Source organism: Anarhichas minor, unplaced genomic scaffold (genome assembly GCF_050575085.1).
Source record: "Anarhichas minor isolate MPS153535 unplaced genomic scaffold, ASM5057508v1 ptg000073l, whole genome shotgun sequence".
NCBI lineage: Eukaryota > Metazoa > Chordata > Actinopteri > Perciformes > Anarhichadidae > Anarhichas > Anarhichas minor.
Window position 1 is genome coordinate 4,039,447 of NW_027466519.1, and position 22,654 is coordinate 4,062,100.

General features: G+C 41.7%; 1 protein-coding gene across 1 annotated transcript in view; it reads left to right on the forward strand.

The window, feature by feature from the left end:
- The window catches only part of cacna1bb (calcium channel, voltage-dependent, N type, alpha 1B subunit, b), a 140,436-nt gene that overhangs the window by 77,721 nt on the left and 40,061 nt on the right, over nt 1-22,654 (forward strand). Inside the window, exons 15-27 of the mRNA XM_076079823.1 lie at nt 2,464-2,536; nt 2,854-2,971; nt 3,586-3,653; nt 3,860-3,966; nt 6,579-6,641; nt 10,207-10,953; nt 12,965-13,170; nt 14,083-14,218; nt 15,766-15,895; nt 16,336-16,395; nt 16,854-16,960; nt 17,871-17,882; nt 20,063-20,083. Of these exons, the coding sequence (XP_075935938.1) occupies nt 2,464-2,536; nt 2,854-2,971; nt 3,586-3,653; nt 3,860-3,966; nt 6,579-6,641; nt 10,207-10,953; nt 12,965-13,170; nt 14,083-14,218; nt 15,766-15,895; nt 16,336-16,395; nt 16,854-16,960; nt 17,871-17,882; nt 20,063-20,083 (1,848 nt within the window). The remainder of the gene's footprint in view (nt 1-2,463; nt 2,537-2,853; nt 2,972-3,585; nt 3,654-3,859; nt 3,967-6,578; nt 6,642-10,206; nt 10,954-12,964; nt 13,171-14,082; nt 14,219-15,765; nt 15,896-16,335; nt 16,396-16,853; nt 16,961-17,870; nt 17,883-20,062; nt 20,084-22,654) is intronic.

Sequence of the window (22,654 nt, forward strand, 5' to 3'; positions counted from 1 at the left end):
TATCCGCCTCCAAAATCCAGGATCAGTCGGGATCAAATACACATGCATACAGTATACACACACACACACACACACACACACACACACACACACACACACACACAAATGTACGTACACATATCACAGGATCTGCACTGAGAAGGAGAAACCTGCTGTCATTTGTGCAGACGGTCGTTGTGGTAACAATGTGCTCCACTTCCTCTCCTAATTCTTTACAGGCCCTTCTGCTTCCTCCGTGTGTTTTTCTCCCGTCTTGCTCCTCCGCTTTATTCGACGCATCTCGTGATTTGAATTATATGGTTGTTCATAGTTTGAGACATGTCATGCATTCCATACAGCAGAGGTAACAATGGCATTTCAACTAAAAATGTCAACATTTGATCCCATATGAAGGTCATGAACGTTACTTAATAAGCATGAATATTCCTTAATTGTGGTGTGTTGTGTCAACTGTATTGTCTGTCAAGCTGTGTTATTTAAAACTACTCTCATACACCTAAATATTAAAAGATATTCAAGAAGGAATGAAATGATCATGTTTGACATAGTCGAACACTGAAGCATGTAAACAGCACTCCTGTCTGTCCTTGTCCCTTCAGAGGGATTCAGTGGGCTCTATTGTCCAGCAAAGGTGCATGTACTGTCGTATTCTTTATTTATATGCCTGTTTGGCATTTGCACTAGAAAGTTTCCTCTATTGTGAAATAGCTGAAGCACAAAAGCTCACAGAACAGTGTTTTAATCAACCTTCTTTGGTAACTTTGGATTAGAGAATGCAAGATGTCATGGCACTGTGATGTGACTGGATTTAAGTGATGCTGGGCTCTATCGTCAAGAACAGACTTAAACCTTGACTTAACAAAAAGTTCTGTTTTTCATTGTCTGCAAAAAAGTATTTATATGAGTCGGCAAGATGGTGTGGGTACAATTTCAAGTCCTAATGACAGGATAGTGAAAGACACAGGTGGATGTAGAGATACCATGTACTCGGTCTTATCTGCATTTAAAACAAGTGTTGTCTTAGTGGCATTCAACAAAATAATATCACCAGCATAAAAAATGGCTTTAATGTACTGATTAGGAGGAATAATGTTATATATTGCATAATGTAATAGCGGTGAGCCGAAGGGGACCCCTGTGGTAGTCCATTACTGATGGCCAGATGGTTTGATTTAACATCAGCCACAATGAGTTCTCCCTTAAAGGAAAACATGGACCCAATTGAGCGAGGCACCGTCTGTGCTCATTTTATGATCTAAAACTATGGTTCCCAATCATTTGACGTACCCTGTCTGACCCACAGCATGAGCCGGATGAACTCAGTAGTACCCCTTCATCAACCACTACCATCATGATCAGTCACAGCGGACACGGAGAAACTCAAATACCCAGACCTACAACATTCCTAGTATCATGAATAGAGTGCTTTAAAAATACCTTTCCTGGTGAGCAGAAACCTTCTACAGGTGAGGAACTTAAAAGAAGAGCAACTTCATCAATCTGGGCATCACTCCAGACTCTCTATATTTGGTTGATATTAGATGATTAACCCCGTTGGTCTGTTTTTGCAGTTCTAGTTTTTGCACCATGTGACATGTGTCACATGGTGCAGCCCTGAGTTACAGAGGCAGCGGGTTTTGGACTTGAAAGTTGGAGCTGTGGCTCCCTGGTGACTGGTGTTTTCTGCGGCTGCATGTCTCTTCACCTCCCCTTCTGTCTCATCCATTATCAGTACGAGACATCTCCCTTCATCTTTGAACACACTAGTCTCTCCCTGAATCTGAACAATAACATACTCCTATGTTTGTGTTGCACTTCTGTCTTTGTGAGGGCTGATGTGAGTTTCAGACATTTTTTGAAGTTGAGGACATTTTGTCTGGTTCTCATTTCATTCATTCAATACCTTTAGGGTTTTATGGTTAAGACTTGGGTTTAGGGAAAAACGTAGCATTCGGTTGAGGTTTTGGTGGTTAAAGAATAACTACTATTATTTTTGTGTTTTTTTTTTTGTCATCATTTCTATCAGTTTTTGATAAAAAGTTATCTGCTGAGTTCTGGGAACAACAAGTCTTATATTCACCAGCAGTTAGATGATGGGACAGGTTGTACAACACAACACAACAGTTTAGCCAGATTATATAAACCTCTGGGGACCTTGTGGATCGACAATAAAAGTGTCACAGACAAGGAGATAAAGAAGAAATAAGAAACGGTGCAGCTTCCACTCACAATGTGACTGTGTTTGTTTTTGTGCCGTGTCATGCTTCTCATCTTCTCATGAGCAGAAGCAGGATGCTTGGACAGCAACAGGCTCCTAACGTTATTAATCCAAGTGGTTTCTATTTTTTATTTAAAAATGAAAGAATGCAGCCTCTGCTGAACTGCAGGCAGATGCCATTGAGATCTGACTGTTGCTACAGTTTGATTATTTTTAGTTTTGTAATGATGTTCTGATTCTTTTAGGTTTAACTTTGAAAAGGAGACGCCAACAACAAACTTTGATACCTTCCCAGCAGCCATCCTCACTGTGTTCCAGGTAAGACCCCCCCCCCCCACACACACACACACACACACACACACACACACACACACACATAGAAGGAGCACTTCATACCGTCTGAATAAATGATAATATTGACTTTATGGAAAAAGAAAGATCGTTACCAGTAATTTTAATTAGAGGGAATGACTGGTCTGTGTACCTTCTGTCCCTTAATGAGCTCACTGATAATCCTTCAATTAGCGCTCATAACCCATCACTCGGTAAAGTAATTTAATTCAACACAGATTTGCACGGGGCTTTACAACCCGCCCGTGTCCCAGGTGTCGGTCTGACTCTCTTGTCTTCCTCAGATTCTGACTGGCGAGGACTGGAACGCCGTGATGTACCACGGGATCGAGTCTCAAGGGGGCGTTCATCGAGGCATGTTCTCCTCCGTCTACTTCATCGTACTCACGCTCTTTGGAAACTGTATCCTCTTCGACAGCTCGTAATTCAAACTGCAGTGTGTCTGAGTCAGAAGGAGCAAGGTCAAAACATGGAACATGGAGGTTTTAGGTGGAAAAACGGTGTGCATTTTGTTCCAGGTGTGATCTGTTCCTCCATTTCTTTTTCTGCTTTGCATTGAGGGGAAATGTTGTCCATCAACAGCATACTCAAAATCTAGCAATTATTTTTAACTTAATTTTGGAACTTTTAATATTTATACCTCAGATTTTTGAAACTTCAGTAGAATTAGTAATGTGGTTTGAATGCTTTATGGAACTGGGACACATCCTGAATGTTTATAACCTCACTAGAGGCTGCAGTGATCATTACACCTCATTTACAAACAGTATTGAAACAACATACTGACAGTTTTGTTTATCAGTTGTGGAGCTGAGCCCCTTTGTCTTGAGAGAAGCACAGGAGGAAAGGTCTAAGGTTCATTCAAATCAGATAGGATGTATTTACCAAGTTAAGAAAGTTACTAACACTTTTTACTTCTAGTTCAAACAGTAGGAACAAAAAAAACATATTGCAGAATCCATCAGAGGGTGTAAACTGTACTTCTGTACTTTCTCCTGAGTCCTGTTGTTATTCAGACACCCTCCTGAATGTCTTCTTGGCTATCGCTGTCGATAACCTCGCTAATGCACAGGAGCTGACTAAGGTAGGCTGGGTCAGACTGTCTGAATGTTGTATTTGAATACACATTAATAACACAGAGCCAAATAAATGTTGCAGTTCTGCTTTCTACTTCTCAGTGAAACACGTCAAACCAGCACCTGAGAAAAGCCCTGCATCTGCACAGGGCATCGACGTGAAATGCGTTTTCATTAAAACACAATTTGATGTCTTTGCTTTCACCGGCTAAAGGATGAAGAGGAGCAGGAGAAGGCAGCCAATAAGAAGCTTGCCCTGCAGAAAGCTTTGGAGGTGAAAGAAGTCAGCCCGATATCTGCAGCCAACATCTCAATCACTGCGTAAGTTTCTGAGCATCTCTCTCCTGTGACAGCAGCTCTGTCCACCCCACACTGGACATAGATGTCCCTTTGTCTCTCTGTGTGTTGTCCCTCTCAGTCTGAAATGTCTCTGTAAACACATCATGGTTAGGCTTTACATAAGTACATAGACCAAGTGGAATGTAAACAATATTGACATCTTTAAATGTTTTTGCCGTCTTTAGTAGCAAAGTGTTATTCAAGTATTCTAATGTTAAACTGCCAGAAATATGGGACACGAGTCCTATGAACAAGAGGGAACTAAACCTTCATCTTAACTGTCAGAAGTTCCCATCTTCTCTATGAAAATGACAGGGTTGTCTTCATATACCCAAATACAGGAGCTCCTGTCATGCAAAAACGTTTGGCCCGCCCTCTCTCCACCACAGGCCTGTGATTGACAGGTGTGGGGACTTGTGTCAACGAGGAAAGAAACTGCGCCTTCAAATTCACACTATTTTTAGAGCCTAGACGAACACTAGAAATTATGAGTCTGTCGAAAGGGAAACTGGTGGTAAAACGGAGCGTTTTCATCAGTGATTCATAGGCTCAATATGTAATGCTGGAGGTTAAGATATGCCTTCCTCCGACACCCATCTGTTCCGTTAATGTGGGGAAGAAACAGATAACGCACAGTGTCTGTGCATTGTGCACACACCATATAGATTTGATTGTGTGTTGTATAATTATGTGCAGCCCTCTGTGTGACGTGCAGTTTCATACACAGCCCTCTATTCAGATAATGAAGTGATTATCTTTGATTCACACTCGCTCCTTAATTGCCGTCCTCTTCAGTAAGAAATAGGTCAGACTGATCAGGAGCCGGTTGCACCAGCTCTTCATAAGTTCAAACGCAGCCTATTTCTAACTTATGTGTTTACGAAGTGTCGTTTCAACATGACTGAATCAAACTGGGTTGCACCACCCACTTACTGCCAGGTGAAACTGTTGTGTAGCTAACTGAACCAACTAACAAGACTAATGTTAACGTTAGCTTTGCCAATATGTGACCCGTTCAATGTGAAGAATAAAAGAGGTAATATGGAATACAACATATCTGTAATAAAACATGATGAATGCTGTTTATTAATAATGTAGATCTGGAAGATTAAAAATTTAATTTAACATAAATAATGCCTCAAACAACAAAACTCTATGCCAATGACGTTAGTATGCTAAATAATGTCAGTTAGAATACATTTTCAACCTGGTCTCATTGGCCCTCTGCGTTTGATACCGACATACTAAGGTAGTGTCTGTATGGGACACACCAGGTTTTTCAGCTAACTCCAATGTAAACCCATCCACGTCATTATTAGACAGTAGGAGCGTAGTATAAATAGCAAGTAAGTCGTCAAGGGGGGGTCGGAGAGGAAGATGGACGGGTCAAACAAACTCAGGACTTTCAACCAGGAGACCACTGAACTTGTCCAGTGTGAAATCAAGTCAACGTTTACTTATTTTACCTTAGTTGTTGTTGTTACATAACTTCTGGACTTTACTATCGCCAGTTACTAACAAACTTACTCTTTTAACCCAAACCATGTTCTTTTCCTAACCGGACTCTGTTGTGGAGGTACAAGTAAATACTAAGTAAACCTATCTTTGCAGACTTCAGAAAAGGGACTGTATGCGTAGCGGAAAATGTATGTTTCCTGTGAACACAGACGTTTATTTAAAAAGGACACGACGCATGTAACGAGCAGAAGCTGACAGGCGTTGACATTTTCCACACAGTCCTTCTAAGTCTACTTACTTCAGCATGCATGCAGATAGAAATACAAATATAAAGATATGTATTTTTTGCCTCTTAAAATGTAATTTTTGAAAGTGAAGTGACTTCCTGTTTACTCATTGCTCTTGGACAGCGCTATAGATGTTTCCCAGCGACAAATGTACACATTCCTAAAGCCTTTACTAGCTAAGACATTTCTTACGTTTTAATGGTGCGACCTGATTTAGTAAATAACTATTTTGAAACTAGCTAGTAGTCACTAACAACTTAGCAAGGACTCTGACACTTAGTGAAGGATGTAGGAAGCTGGTGCAACACATTCCAGCTCTGTTAATTACTGTCTTTCTCTTTTTCACTGTCATTATTGTTATTATGTGTTCCTATGCATACGTTGATTTGTACATTGAACAGTGACAACTGCCTTTATTGTAAACAAACAGTTTTATGTTCATTATGTGTGCTGTTCAGAGAAACACAGGGTTTCATTACAAAATTACTACAACTTTTTTTTAATTAAAAAAAATAAAGAAAATCACTCTTAAAAAAAGAGTTTCCAATCTAAATATTTGTTAAACTCTTACAGTTTTACTATTTAAAGATCATTTCAATCAGTATCTTCTGCTTTTCTTGTTTTGGAATGAAACTCCTGAACAGTTTTCAGTTTCAGTTTTGTGTCATTATAGAAATGTCTCTCTGCTGACGAACACGCTTTTGTTGCTGTTCTGTTATTGACATGTTGCACAGTTTAGTCCTGTACTGTAAGACAGGAGGGGACATGTGGACAGACAGACTGACAGTCCACCTGTCCCCTTCAGACTTGTGTCTCATTTTTCTTTTGTTTTTTGTTCTGCATGTACAGTTTTGTAAAGCAAAATCGAGATGCACTCTCTCGCAGGTCGTCCATCAGCAGCATTCAGTCACCGTGAGTTATCACTCTCTGTTACAATATTCTCCTCCTCGTTTTCTCTCCTCCCCTCTCCTTTCCTTGGTTCCTCTCTTCTTATTGTTTCTTCTCATTTCCTCTCCTTGTATCATCCTCTTCCTAACTCTCCTCTTTTGTCCTCCTCCTTTACTTGTTTTATTCTCCTCATCTTCTCTTTCCTCCTCAAATCCCATCTCTTCTCCCATTCTCTTTCCTTGTTTCCTCTCCTTTCCTCTTCTCTTTTGACTCTGTTTTGGTCTCCTCTAATTTCTTGTTATCATCCACACTTTCCCCATTTTCCCTTTATCCTCTTCTTTTCCTCTCCTTTACTTTTTTCATCTCCTTGTCTTCTATTTCCTCCTTGCCTCCACTCTTTTCTCCTCTCCCCTCCTCTTTCCTTGTGCCCTTTCTTTACCCCCTCCTTGTTTCCTTTCCTCTCTTTTCTTATACTGTTTCCTCTCCTGCCCTCTCTTCCTCCCTTCCACTCTTCTCTCCTTTCTTCTTCCCTCCTTGTTTTCTCTCTTACCTTTGTCTCTCCTCTTTTCCTCTGGACCTTCATAAAACTAAATGTCTTCATTGCTTGTAAAGTGAAATGTATTTATGATTCTGGTGAAAATAAACAGCCATCATGTACCTCACAGAGCAGAAAAGCTGTGAGTCCAGTCTGGGTGTCATTCTGAGCCTGTCGCTGATACATAAACACGCTCCGGTCTTAACCAGCCATCTCCCGCTCCGTGCTCTCTGATGTGAATCATTTGTGTATAAATGTTTAATTTCCATGAATGTTGCCATCACCGCAGGCAGTTTGACGTTTACAGTCTGTTTGTTATCGAGGACCCCCCAGGACATCACTTTAAAAGACTATATGAGAGCCAAAGTTTGCTCTCCTGCCCGGCGATCTGCTCTCTCAATCGATTAGAGTGCAGATGGAAGGCCAGAGATGCTTACGTAGCACCTCGCCTGTTTGAGATAACACACGTGTATGACTAGGAGTGGCTGTAATTTCTTTGACACTGCCCTTTGTGTGCATGTGCTTTCTTAATATAGCTCACTAGATAACACTCCCATCCCCCTTAGTGTTACAATCCTTCACTTTCTTTTCTGTGAGCATTTAAATGCTACCTGTATATGTCTGCAGCTCACCTGTCTGTGGATACCTGTCCTGTGTCCTCTGTGTCTTCTGTCTGTCTTTTAGGAGTTATTCTGTCTACTCCTCCCCCAGCCGACGATTCTTGAGGTACAGGTGACCAGATGGAACAAACTTAACTAACCCATAAAGCCCCATGTAAATAAATCATACTGCACAGAAACAGTATGCAATGCCTTCATATATGATAGATGGACACATCAAAAAAATGTTTGATGGTGTTTTTGACTCGTTTCACATCTTTAGAAATACCCATGTCCAAAGAAACTGCACAGTTGGCGGGAAAAGATGTCATTGTACGTTGTTACGTTATTATTTTAACACAAACCAGGATTTTTTTGTTTTGTTTAACCTTAACCAACCTAAACCAAACCTATTGTTTCACAACGTTAACCATGTGTCATTGTCGGTTTATACAAGGTTGATATGAAATGTATTTATGAGTGTCCACATTCAACGTATCCTGTGGTTTGCAGAAACGTACAATGGCGACATTTATTCTGGCTTGAAAAAAAAATAAATCCCATTTCACCCATCAATGTGATCTCTCACCATACTCTTCTCAACCCAGGAATCAGCTCGTTAAAGACGATCCGTGTCAGGAGTGACCATCACCCATAGCATGTTGTTGGTCATACCTACCCCATTTACACATGACCTGAGTCAAGAAGAATTAGAAAAACATTTCTCTTTCAGTTTACTTACGTGCCAGATTAGCCACATGACATGTCAGGCGATGCCAACTTTTGGCATTTGCTGTGATGCTAAAATGATACAAAATCGATTTCTATTAGCAGTAAACCAATTACTAAAATGAACACAACTGCCTTGTCTGTTTTGTTAACACAAGGTGTAAATAAAGACGCTCAAAAACTTTGCACTTCGTCTGTGCACTACTATGTTTTCCATCAGTTTATGACATCATCTCTCACAGGGGATTTCCTTCTTCATCCTCACTTTGTTTTAGGATATACAGACATATAGTAGCTTTGATTTGTGCCGGCATATCCTTGTTTTCATTTGTCACACAGCTTGTGACAGTTTGTTTTTGTTTTTGTTCTGACACGTTTTTTTAATATTTGACATTTGAATGTGCCCCGGGACTTTTCAACACCATCTCTAATTGATTCATTACTGTTATGAGGATGGTCATGGGAGATTGTGGCCCTGTTGAAGGATGCGTGCACATTTTTTTGAAGGCTAAAACGCAACTCTCACGTGCCCATATGTACACTGAGGAGTTATTGGTTGCTGTAATTGTTCCCCTGCTCCATGCTGGTCACAGAGAAATCCCTTCTTAAAACAATTTGAGTGTAAAAGATGGGGTCCGAATCCACACACATATGAGACTTCAGCAGACTGAGTTAGACAAATTACGTGGTTATTTTTAGTACAGAATTCCATCTGGCGGGCTTAACAAGCAAACAGTCTGTGGAGACACAAAGAGGGGATTTCATACTAAAATGACTCATTTTGGAAGATACCCTCTTGATTTGTTAAAGTGCTGAAGACTTGTAATTTTTACACATTTTGGACTTTGGTCCAAATCGTCGATATCAAATTCACATTAAGAAGGGAATTCTTTGTGGCCAGTAGGAGGAACAATAACAGCAGCCTCTACAGTTTCTCCTTCAATGTACTTTTTGAGTTTGTCAATGTTGGTTGACCTGGAATGTGATCCTGTCTTTAAAGTGTCATTGCTGACAGGTACAACATTCAGAAATGAACTAGTGCCACACAATGCAGCTTCATTAAACAGGCTTTAGGCTGTTGTATGCACCTGTATTAGTCCATGAGAAGCCTGCTCTGCATCAGCTCTTACAAGTCATAGGTGGAAGCCTCCGAACGCAATGTGTGAAAACACTGCCAATACGATCTACCTTTTCATATCATTCATCATTTTTCTGCCTGTATCAAAGTATGGCAATACGTCAATGTTGAGGACCCAAAGTAAGATATAAACTTCCCATGATCAGGTCATGTCATGACAACAGCATGTTTCAACCCTCAGCAGTAGACAAGCTGTACCATCTTACAGTAGGTGTGAAATTACAAATAATTATATTTTGCTGTGGAGGATTTTGGCTACTTTCTCCATACAACCCTCTAGCATGGTAAGTGAAAGCTTTACCATGGTGAACATTCGTGCTGCTGACGCATCCATAGACCACCTCGCGTCTGGTTACCTATAACTTACTTTTCTCAATTAGGGACTTGATGACTTGAATGAGGTAAAGAAACAATGTGTAGTGTTATTTGTAGAAGATTGTGGCGTGGCTATGGATGAAGCTGTGGATGGTGATGTTCTCCCAAAACCCAAACGAACAAGAACTCAGAAAGTAACAAAAAAGTGAGTCGTATAAAATTGTTTTTCCCTCTCCCATGATCCCTCTCTGTGGCTTTGATTCCTATGTGCAGTAAAGAGCAGCAGCGCTCAGCAAAGGCCATGTCAGTGTGGGAGCAGAGGACCAACCAGCTGAGGAGACACAACATAAGGACAAGCAGCGAGGCTTTGTTTAACGAGCTCGACCCGGAGGAGCGCCTCCAGAAGTCCTCCACCCTCCATCTGCACCCAGACATGAAGACTCACCTGGACCGGCCGCTCGTGGTGGAGGCCAAGAATGGAGACAAACCCAGCAGGTCTCCCGAAAGAGCATGGGAGGAATCGGGGGAGCCCCGGCAGGACGGGGTGGGAGACAACTTGCACACGCACTCCAAGAAGCACCACCGGCACCGGGACAGGAACGGGGAGAGCAAGGATGGAGGCGAAGGCCGGGGAGGGAGGCACCACACCCATCACACCCGGACCAGGGATCACAACACCGACGGCGCCCAGATTAGAGAGAGGAGAGGGGAGAGCAGCCACAGCCACGACGGAGGCCAGGGACACAGGCACCAACACCAGGCCGGCTCCCCCGAGGAGGAGGCCAATGACTGTCGAGGAGGAGAGGAGAGGGGGCACCGCCACCATCACTCCCATCGCCCACCAAAAGAGGGAAACGGGCTGATGGTGAATGGTGCGCAGGGAGAGCGGAGGGGGAGGGGTGGAGGAGGAGGGGACAGTAATGGAGAGAGGAAGGGACGCTGCTCTCGCATGGTCAGAGCTCAGTCTACTCTGGATAGAGACGACTGTAAGAGGAACAAGAATGGAACCAAAGGTCACAGGTAAAGACTGCACATAGTTCATACTATAAGTCAATATCATACAGGACTTTGTCATTGGCGATGCTCTTATAGTATGCAGCACCCCATTTCCATCCTATTGTATCGCTCCTCATGTTGTTGTGTGGCACGGCAATGGATAAGTTAGCTAGAGACGCACATCATTTCAAGTTGGCTGTACAATAGATAATTCATTGTTCTCTCTTTGTGGCAACTGTGGCTCAGTGGATCAGGGTCGTCCTTCAATCAGAGGATTGGCGGTTCGATCCCCGGCTCCGCTAGTCCATGTCGATGTGTCCTTGGGCAAGACACTTGCTCCCGCAGGCTGTTCCTGCGGTGCATGGATGGGTATGAATGATCTGATAGTCCTGATGGGCAGGTGGCACCTTGCATGGTAGCCCCTACTATCAGTCTATGAATGGGTGTGAATGGGTGAATGATGACATGTAGTGTTGAAGCGCTTTGAGTGGTCGAAAGACTACAAAAGCGCTGAACAAGTACAGTCAATTTACCATTTACCATTTAAAGTGACTAAAATGACTATTATTTATCATAACATATCAATTGACAACGTGAAAATAATGTAAAATGGGTCGCTCGTAGTGATAAACCTACAGAGAATTATTACCTGAATCTGCAGCTCTCCCCAACTTTATGGAGGTTTACTGTGATTTTTAGCTCATTGTTTAGCTGTCTGGCTTTACTTTACTGCTTTGATTCACTCTCACCGCTCTCAAAGTGCTTTTTTCAGCTGCAACTGGCAGCTCTTTTCAAAGTAAAAGCTTGAAAAAACGCATTGCACACTACCTGCTCTGCACCAAACAGTAGACGGACACAGTTACAGAATAGCTGGTGAACATAGTGGAGCAATTAGCCGCTAAAGAGACAGATATTTCCCTGAGTATTTGGTTGAGACCAGGACATTCTGATGTAGCATTTCAAAATTAAAGCCCTTCAAAATCTCATTCATGAGACCAAAAACGGAGCTAAAAGAAAAGAATATTAGCAAAAAAAAATACTGTTATTCCAGGTTTAAGGTACAATGGTATTACACCTCCGTTCTACAAATGTTTGCTCTATCTCCCATTTAGTTCTATGGAAATCCCCACAACAGACAAATTCAAGCATGCTTATCCTGCCTCTCAAGTGTCAGTGTTTACCTTTGTTTAACTTTGAATGAATGTGCATGGCCAGTCAGTAGAAACACTGATGCGATGTGTTTAAAAATGGACAAGTTATTATTTTAGTGTTACATTACCATGAAAAGTACAACACTACACTACCAGACTAGGAACAGCAGCATCTCTCTCGCAGACCTGCGATCACTCTGCTCAACCCTTATGTATTCCACATATCAGAACCGTGACATCACATCCTTTTTCAGGCTGTTGTTGAACATAAGGCTAATGAGACCGTACCTTTAACAACAATCCTTCCTACACCTGGTTCTTATTACTTATTGACCGTTGTTGTATATGATTTGCATTTTCTGGCTGATCTGGAATCATTAAAGTTCTCTTAACTGTCCACCAAGTTTAGTTTCTGAATAGATTTGAGGTCAGAAAACAGACCTGTAGTTGCAGAGTCTTGCTTCATTTTCTATCTTCTTTGCCTGTTTTGAATATGTGTTCACGGGGTGCAACAGCGGCATGTCAAAGCATCATCGAGGCGCTCGCTACAGCTCTCTGATTGGCTTGTTATGTATCTGACTGGGCTTAATTAATTCTCTAGTGGATCTTTTAGACTTAAATTTCATATTCTACGACACTGTAAGAAATAGTAAGAATAATTTACTATTTGCATCAGTTTGTCTTGATACATAAACACAATATAACTGTGTGTTTGGATAGCAGTAAACAACTTCTTCTAGCCTGCTGCCACTTAAGTTGTGGTCTGTTTCCCAGGAGGGAGGAGAATCTTACTTGTAGGGATCTCATTTGGCAGAAAAGGCTTGAAGCATCCTGAGAGCAGAGTATAATGATGCCTGTGATAAGACGCACATCTCCTTCCCCAGGGAGAGGCAGCCAGATTCTGAGGACGACGGCCTCGCCTCCAGTCCTCTGCAGCCAATGCAGAGTAGCCTGAGTCTTGGAGAAAAGCAAGAGGATGCTGACAACCAGAAAAACTCCACCAGGGCCAGCCAGGCCGGCCTCAACAGCAACGCCATCCACATCCCTGTCACCATCACTGCCCCGCCCGGAGAAACCACCATCATACCCAGTGAGTCATTGTCACACCCAGTGTGGAAGCATTGGGAAGGAATAGTTTTGCTTTTGAAGTTTTTGAACATTATTCACATCAGTTATCGGATTAAAACATCTTATTATAATTTTTCCCCTAGTCATCACTTAGTCATTAAGGGTAATTAAGGCTAATTAAGAATACCTCCAGAGCCCCAGATCTCAGCAAAGAAATTAATGAGTAAAATCTTATCATATACAGCAAGAGTAATAATTGATGCCAAAAAAAACAAAAAACTGTACTGTACTGTTTAATATGACGAACAGTCTACAGCCATGCCAGCAGCTCTGTGACGTTGCACACTGGCACAATAATGCTTTGAGCTAAATGCTAATGGCAACACGTTAACATGCTCACAGTAACAATGCTGACATGCCATTTGTGGGATTAGTGGGACAAATACAATAGAGAATTGCACAACAATTTTCCAGTACAATGTATCATGTGTTTATCATGTTCACCATCTTAGCTTAGCATTTTAGCATTCTACAATTATCTTATTAGCTCTAAACACACAGTACAGCTGAGGCTGATGAGGATGTTATTAGTTTTTACAGGTATTAATGTGTATGTTAGCCAATGCTATTCGTTAAAAAAAAAATATATATAGCTGTTTATGGTGACAACGCAACAGCGGCTTCGATTCCACTCAAGTAGTGTGTGTTTGTTTTTTCAATTAGTTGATTAACTAAGATGTTCATATCTGTCATGCTTAGTCGAGGCTCTGCAACCACCATCATAAGAGAAATGTCCAATTAGTAGAGTTATTAATTATACATTTTTATCGATGCAGAAAGTAAATACAATCATAAAACAACTTCATAGAATCCATAGAAAAAACAGTTTGTGCTTATTTGAGCTAATGAGTGTGTTTATTTCTTTCCACACCAGTAAACAATATTGACTGCGACAACTTCCGACTCGGTGAGGAGAAGAAGGACCTGGAGGAGGACGAGGAGGAGGAAGCTAATGGGCCTCGGCAGATCCTTCCCTACAGCTCCATGTTCATCTTCGGGCAAACAAACCCGTAAGTCATAACTGCGAAGGGACTTAGAGGGGTGACATAGACTATTATTGATAGTTTGAGCTGAATTAAGGACAACAGAAAGTTCATAAACTCATGATGAGGATTTTTTTCCATGTACAGTGGGAAAAACTAACCAACAGCACATGGTGAATCCAAAGATGTAGAAGTATCGTTTTTCGCCAAATTATTGAATTCGCCGACCTTGTTAAAGCAATCCTTGAAACTAGGAGCCATACATTAGACATGAAATGTTCTGCTTATTTCTGCTTCCCTGGCGGTTACTGATTAAACATTTTTCATCCTCATTTCCCCAGGACACCCATCAGCCATACCTTCATCACTTTGTTAAAGCCTCTATATCTCGGGTCATGTACAAAAATCAATAACATTGACCGAGAAGAAAAGATGACGAGCAATATGAAATTTGTGAAGGAGCAAAGCTGGTACAGTTGATTGAGCTGTTTTCCCGGGAAAACAACATGATCTTTTCTACCTGCAAGTGACTAGCTAAAATACTTGCCTCAGTGAAAGCCTGCAAAGGCTCTGATTTCTGTGCAGTTTGGAGTTTTTAGCCTTTTTGGTATATCTCCTGAACTGCTGCCTGGCTGCTCCACAGTTCTGCTGGGTGACCTAAAATGTTCTTTGGGGGCAATGAGCAAGAAACCCGATGGGGTCGGTTATTACCAAAAATGGACTTGTTGTGCTTTTTTATTGCACTACTGTGCTAGTTATGGATTGTTTATTACAAAAGCATAAGGAAGGAGAACACCTTTGTTCCAAAGATCGACTTCATAGTCATGTCGTCAGTTCTGCCGGCACAAATCTTGGATGGTTGCGTGAAGCGAGAAGTAAAGTTGAGTTGGATCAAAGACAAGGAAAGCTGGCGACACTTCTGGTAGTCCACAAGGTCTTCAACTCCTGCCCGTGTAAGAATTTGTCTTGCATTCTGGGAGATGTTGGGGACATGTTTAAACCCTCCTTTTCAGAGGCAACTGCCATCCTGCCATTGAATAGCCGGAGTGAGAGCTGTGTATGCTGTGTCTCTCTTCTATGCTGATGATGTAGTTCTGTTGGCTTTCGACCATGACCTTCAGCGCACACTGGGGTGGTTTGCAGCTGAGCGTAAAGCAGTTAGGAAGAGCGCCAGCACCTCAGATCTTAAGCCAAAATGAAGGGTTGGTGTGCCAAGTGAATAAGCATCTCATGATCTGAGGAGCTGAGGCCGTGGAGGAAGCTCTTGATCTACCAGTCTATCCACGTGACAAACCCGCGTTTCACCCGAACTCTTGATAGGGATTGAAATAATATCAGTTCTGGAAAGTACAGAAAAAGTTAGTTTTGTGTTTTTTTTAAGCGTCTTTTTCTAAGTTGTTACATGTTGATTCCATTAGAAGACATTGCACTCCCAGATGTCCCTTAGTCGTTCTGTACCCCTGAGGCTGATACATGTCCACCTTGTGCATTGTTTTGACAAGGAGGGATATGCGTGTTCTCCAGTGAGCTACTCTGTGCGTACTTTATATTTGTGCGTGTGTGTGGTCTTACAGTGTGCGGCGGCTGTGTCACTACGTGGTCAACCTACGCTACTTTGAAATGTGCATCCTGATGGTCATTACCATGAGCAGCATCGCCCTGGCAGCCGAGGACCCCGTGCAAGCTAACGCACCGCGCAACAACGTGAGTGAGACTGACATCTAGATGCCATGAATATACATCTGGAAGTACACAACAAACACACTGCTTGTCAGACCCACAGTCACACACACGAGGATTCACGCACAAACACATTTAATTTGGGCTGACTGGCTGATTCATTCAGACTGGACAGGGCTCGACAGGTTGCCCGTATTAAAGAGCAAATGGTAGGATGTTGTTTTTTTGTTGTCATTTTTGGTCAAATGTCACACTGTTCAGGCAAATTGTGTAAGTGTAGGGGAGTGCAAAGATATGGGAGACCTCTGACAGGGCAGAAGAACATGTTGTGCATAACTGGTCCATCCACACACACACACACACACACACACACACAAGCCTCAAAACGTGTCTAAAACTGAAAATATCTGTCTCTAGATCTGACGAGTGAACTCGGGAAATTTTCTCGCTCTCTTTTTTTACAGGTTCTCAAGTATCTGGACTATGTCTTTACTGGGGTCTTCACTTTTGAGATGGTGATTAAGGTGAGGAGGCTGGAGTTATACTGAAAAACTAGCTAAGCAAGGTTTTGTTAATTTACATGACAAAAAATGAATGTGCTTGAAAATGTTAGACTTTTTTAGACATTTAGGTTACATAAAAATATAGTTTCAACAGCATCATTAGGATTATAGTCATTTTCAACCAAATAGAGCTTGGTTTTTAGCCACACAGCCGACAGCACCGTCATGTCACTGGCATTGCTAATTGGGTTTGTGGTTTTACATTTCTCAGCTGTGATAACACATATTCCAAATGCTTCAGATAATGAATGCACTGCGGCACTGAAAAAGGAAAGGTACTAGATATTAAAACCAGAGGTCTTTTAAAGAGTTTTCAGAAGGAAAGAGGCTTCTAGAAGAAGCCGTAATACAAAGAAAGTGTCTGTGTCAGCTTGTATGATTTTTAAAATGATTCTATTGTATTTATTCTGTGACTCGAGATGATTGACTTGGGACTGCTCCTCCATCCTGGCTCTTATTTCCGTGACCTGTGGAACATTCTGGACTTCATTGTGGTCAGCGGAGCCCTGGTGGCCTTTGCCTGCTCGTAAGTCAGCTTTTCCTTTTATTCATGCAGTGTTACTCTCTAATCACGGCAGGGCTCTGAATGTGATGTGTTTCAGGGACGGATACAACCACACCACAACAAATTAAGGGCTGTGTTGTTTTACAGTATTTTAAGCTGATGTTACCCTCTCTCTAGTATCCTTCCCTGGAGCAGGCTAGCATGTTAACACCCTGGGGCTAGGTGTCTCTGTCCCTGTGTTTCGCTCCAACAAACAACTCCAATGTGTTCATCCGATTGCTTTTGTGGTGCCTGGGGTTATTTTGCGACTATGTCAAACTCAACTTTTGTTGTTACGTCAAGTCTCCACAGCCCCTCCCTGCTTGTTGGCAAATAGGTCATGCACAGTTTGGCTGACAGGTTTATGGTTTAGGAGGGAACAGAAGTCTCTAAGCTGGCACCTAATTGCAACTCTTGCACCTCCATACCCTGAAGAAGAAATTGTTGTATGACTGTAGTTTGAAAGGTGCATTGTGTGGGGGAGGGGGTTTGACCTAAAAACAGTTTTGACCTGTGTTTTTCGATGGCAATTAGCTAGCCAGTAGGACACACACACACACACACACAGCTTCCATTCACATGATGGGTATTGAATGAATATCTGTCTTTTAAGTAACAAGGTGATTACATATTCTGTTTCAACCAGCGCTGTCTGATATTTCCCATCCGCCGCTATTTCACATACAGTGTGAATTAGTCCGTCCTGAAAGTTTGTCCACGGTTAGTCACCTGAGTATTTTTCTTTGTACTGCTTCCTGTCGCTCAACTCTCTTCTCCTTTCGCCAGCTGTAGATTGATGCTTCTCTCTGTCTTTTATCTGTTTTTGACTCTGTCGTCTCTCTTTCACTTTTTCCCTTCCTGTTTCCTGTTTTCTGGCTTGGATTGCTTTCAGGAGCCTCATGGGGTAATGCTGCCTGCTCTCTCTGCCTGTGTATCTGTCCATGTGCTCGTTTTCTTTCTGTTTTTTGTTGTCTGTTGTCCTTCCTGTCCATCTCAGCCAGTGTCATTTGCGGAGTTTATAGATACGTCTGCAGCAACCTCCCTCTCTCAGCTAGATATTTTGAACAAATGTCATATTTTGTTATTTGCTTTTTCTTATCATCACCGCCACAGTCACGATCAAAGACACTGGCATTTACTCTGTTTGTGTTGTGTAACTGCGTTTGTCTTACATCTGCATTTCGGTTACATAAGTGCAATTACCTGTTTTCCATCCGTCAGATATGATTTATATGTGTTCGTATGAACGATATACATAATGCACAGCGTGGCAGCACCGTGAATCAGAAACGTTCCGTACTGTCAGAGACACACGCTTTCAGAAGAGTAAAAGGTGTTCCAGATATTCATGAACACAAAGGACCTGAGTGCTGCTGTCCATAATAAATACACAAGTATAAAGATGCTAATTAAAAAACTATTAAACAGAGTGAACGGTAGATAAAAAGCTCTTTTTAACACTAAGAATTACATTATAATAAGGATGTAGCTTTCAGCATAAGTATGTGTCTAATTAATTAATTAATTCTAAGACCACTGTTTAATTCTAAATTCTAATTAATTCCAAAACCACTGCTGTTATACTCTGAAATACTGTCAGAGTATGGTAGCGTCATCCTGTTCAGCAGTCTCTGTCCAGTATGCAGCTGTGCCTGACAAGGATAGAAGAGCGAGCTTCATCCAGGGTTTATCCGATTCAATCACGTCCCCCTCATCCCTCCACCTAAAGTTCACATCCTATATCATCTCTTACATCAACCCACATTCATGGCATTTAAGTGTGTAACAGGCTACATTCACACTGCAAGGCTTACAGGATAGTCGGCTGCTGTCCATCTGAAACATGAGCAGTCAAACGATCAGATAGGTTTAAGAGAAAACAAGAAAACAAAGACAAACTGTAAATATACTATTGTAAAAACCAAACCGTCCGTGTAAACATCCAGCTTCGAGACCGATGCTTCAGCTCTGACTTGCTTTCAGATTTACCTCCAAATAAAAGGCTTAAAATACTTTGGCCAAAGTGTCTTGCTGCCCGGTCGAAGTCATTTCTCACATGAAAGTTGTGGTGGCTGGGAACAGTTCACATTTTTCATGTTTATTGAAGAAATATGCAGATTAACCATCTTTAACCCTGCAGTTCTCATGCACATGTGCAGTAACATGACGTGCCCTTTCTTATAAAGCTTCGTTTGGCTTAGTTGTTTATCCGACCGGGGTAACAGCCGTCTACGAAGACAAAAACCAGAGTAGAGATCTTCATGAGTCCAGAATGTTTGAAACTGACCTGTGGAAACCCACTCAGACCCGAAGTACATAAATCCATTTGTAAAAAAGACAGACCTGATCTAAATGAACCCAACTGTAATTAGACCCAATCCAAATTGCCGTCGACCTGAACTGACCCTAATAAAGAGACCAATGCCGCAGTCGACAATGATATTTACGCTGAACGAATGTAATGTCATAGAAACAATTTCCAAAAATAATTCATAAGTATGCTTATTTATACAGATATTTGAAAGATAATTTGGTCCCTGGTCGCGTCTCAGTTCCTTGGACACATGAAGACCTCTTCACCAGGCCCAAAGCTGAATAAAATCAGAAATGTAGGCAGCAACTTAAGGTCCGTAATGCGGTACATAACAGATTTGGGACCACGTACTGTGTGAAGGTGGTTGACAATGTCTTTAAAAAGCAGATCTGTTTTTTCTCAGCTGCAGTGTGAACATAGTCATAAGTGTCCTCTCATCTTTGTTTCCCTCCCGGTGAAAAACTGTCCGTGACTTCATGATCATCCTCGTGCTATAAATGTGTTTTATTCCTGTGTGAGGTACACATAATCACTGTAATATTTGATCAGACTTGTCTATTGCTTCAGTCTTTCACGGGGTAATTAGTTAAAGTGCTTCTATTTGTCTCTTATCTTTGGTTTCTTTTCGATGTAAGTCTGAAAGGCCGATTAATGTGTGACATCAGCTTAAAATGTTTATTTTGCTCTGTCTGTCTTTATATGCTTGTGCGCTCTATTTATGTGGGTGATGTTTGTGTACTGTGTTTGTGTCGTTGCTTTTTTCTCATCAGATCGCAACAAAGCGTGGCCAGGTGGGAACTGTCCCTATCTACCTTTTTTGATTATTGACACCCCCCCCCCCCCCCCCCCCCCCCCTTTGTCCCTTTTTTCCCCATGTGTGAGAAACCTCTTATCAACCCGTCCGCATAAACTTTGGGATATGACCATGACTCCCCCTCCCTCCCCCCTCTCTGACCTCCTGTCCCAATATTGGGACATCCAGACAAAAAGACAATATTGGGAACTCCCCCTCATAGCTTTCAGAAGACCAACATATAGCTGCTGACAAGCACCACTATGAATCTGCACTTAATACATTTTCACTTGCAAAGTCATCAGATATCAGTTGAATCAGAGCTAAAACACCTTTATCTGTTGTTTCTCGTTCATGTAAAACTCCTTTAATCTTCACTAAAGTGGGTTCAATTGCGGCAAAAGCGTGCGGCTCAGTTCACCTCCTTGCCCTTCACCCATATCTCTCCTTGGATTTCAATAATGGATTATAGCTTCTCACCTGAACGCATCTTAGGTGGCTATTTCATTGAAAAGCAGGGTTACAGCCTGTGTAGTTCAGGAAAGTGATGCTAAATACCTGTTTATCTCCCCATAAAACCCATTGTAGGGAGAAAAAAAAACAGTTTGTGGTGCAAATTATTATTAACATATGATTTTAACCCAGATTTTCGTTTTGTTTTATTATCTTAAATCAAATTATGACAAAGTAGCATAAAAAAATTATAAGTAATAATTTAACTTAAATATATTTGAACGTACATTATTCAAAATTTGCCTTGAAACAGCTGGAAGGAGGAGCCTCATGCATCCTGTTTTTGGCTGAGGCAGTAAAGTGCTTCTAATTGGACGTCAGATATTACCGAAACAGGAAATGTTTCTTGCCCAATAGGGGGCAGCTGAGACGGCAAGAGTCATGATGAAGAGGGATGACCTCGCATGCTTGGCTGCTGAGCACATTTAAGTTAAATTGCATTTTTAACCTGTGACAGCATACATATCTGCTCTGTAAATCACTTGTCGTGTCTTCTTGGTTAACAAAAAAAATCAGAAACCATGAGTGAAAATAAATAATATTTTATGTATTTTGGTTTAATGATGGCACCCCCTAGTTTTGCACCAATTTAATGGAATACTGTCAGGTGTCTACGTAGACGGCGAACGCTGGCATTACAGCTTCATGTAAGTCTATCGGGCAGAGCAGACGAACACACTGAGTCAGCGACAGATAGTTGAATGAGCGATCACACAAATATTCACAAGGCAAAAGCTTACTGCTAACGTCAGTCTGCAAGCTCGATAGCTAATTAGCTGCTCAGCTGCAGCACGTTAAACCAACTAAACGTACCTGCAAATGTCACTTAGGTTCTGATTCCTCAGTTCCACTAACAACACGCCGTCTGCATGTAGCTGCAACACAGGTTTGTTTACTTTGTGCATCTCTCCTTGCGGAGTAACATCGGCACTCTGGCAGCCTGCCAGCTGCTGTCAATCAAACAGACACACCCCTAACATACAAAACACATTAAAAAGATGATAGACTGCAAAAAATGAATGACAAAATGTGATTTCAGTTCAAGCAATCAGTGCTGAGTTAATGTGAACACACAACCTTGTATCCACGCACACAAACACACACAGACGCACATTACATCTTCCTTGCCCACGGCGCTTCTGGAAGCTATTGGAAGACTGTTCTTGCCGTCTCAATGTATCGAGGTCCTTGAATAGCGAGGACTGGCATTGAGTTTGCAGATTGCATGCCAGGGTAACCAAGTCATCCAAGCATGAGAGCTGCATGCCATTTTGTTAGTTTTCCGTTGAGAAAGGAAAAGGCCTAAAATGTTTTGGAACCATGCTTTTCTCCCTCAGCACTTAACAGACTTTTAGACACATTACAAATAGATTTATGTCATTATTTTAATTCTTGGTTTTCATAAGTCCCTCAGTCACTAGATACTGTACTCTGGCCAACCAGGTGTATTTCAAATTCGAGTCTGACAGACTCATCCGGGCCTGCGTGAGTGCCTCAGTGTGTGTGTGGAGGCACAGAGAGGAAGAGTTTGGATAGGAAGGTGGTAAAAGCCAACTGATGATGCTTTATTTTACAGGTACATTAGTCTCGCCATTATTTCATAGAAAGGAGCCGATACCTTATTTTCCTGGAAAAGACTTTCGAATTTGGTACTTAATGGAGGGAAATAATGTTTAATTACTCAGAGAGTGTTCAAGAAAGAACCAGGAAATGACCAGAGGTAGTTGAATAGAAAAAAGAACAACACAACTGGTTGTTTTGTTTTTGTTTACAGGATATTTTCTGGGAGGAACTGGAAAAGTCTTATTCAAAAGATCATTTTGGTAACACAATTTTCAGTGGTTATAAGAAAATGAACTCTCCGTAAGCTATTTGTTAAATTGTATGTGGACTACATTACAGTTTGCTATCCCTGTCAACTCTCAGTTTATCTTGCTACGCCTGTCAAGCTTTCCATTGTAGCTCAGCACATGTGTGCAGTGTACAGAGATGACTGTAGCACATTTACCACTTTAAGGTTAGTCAGTTTTAAGCCGACTACTGTGTTTTCAGTCAG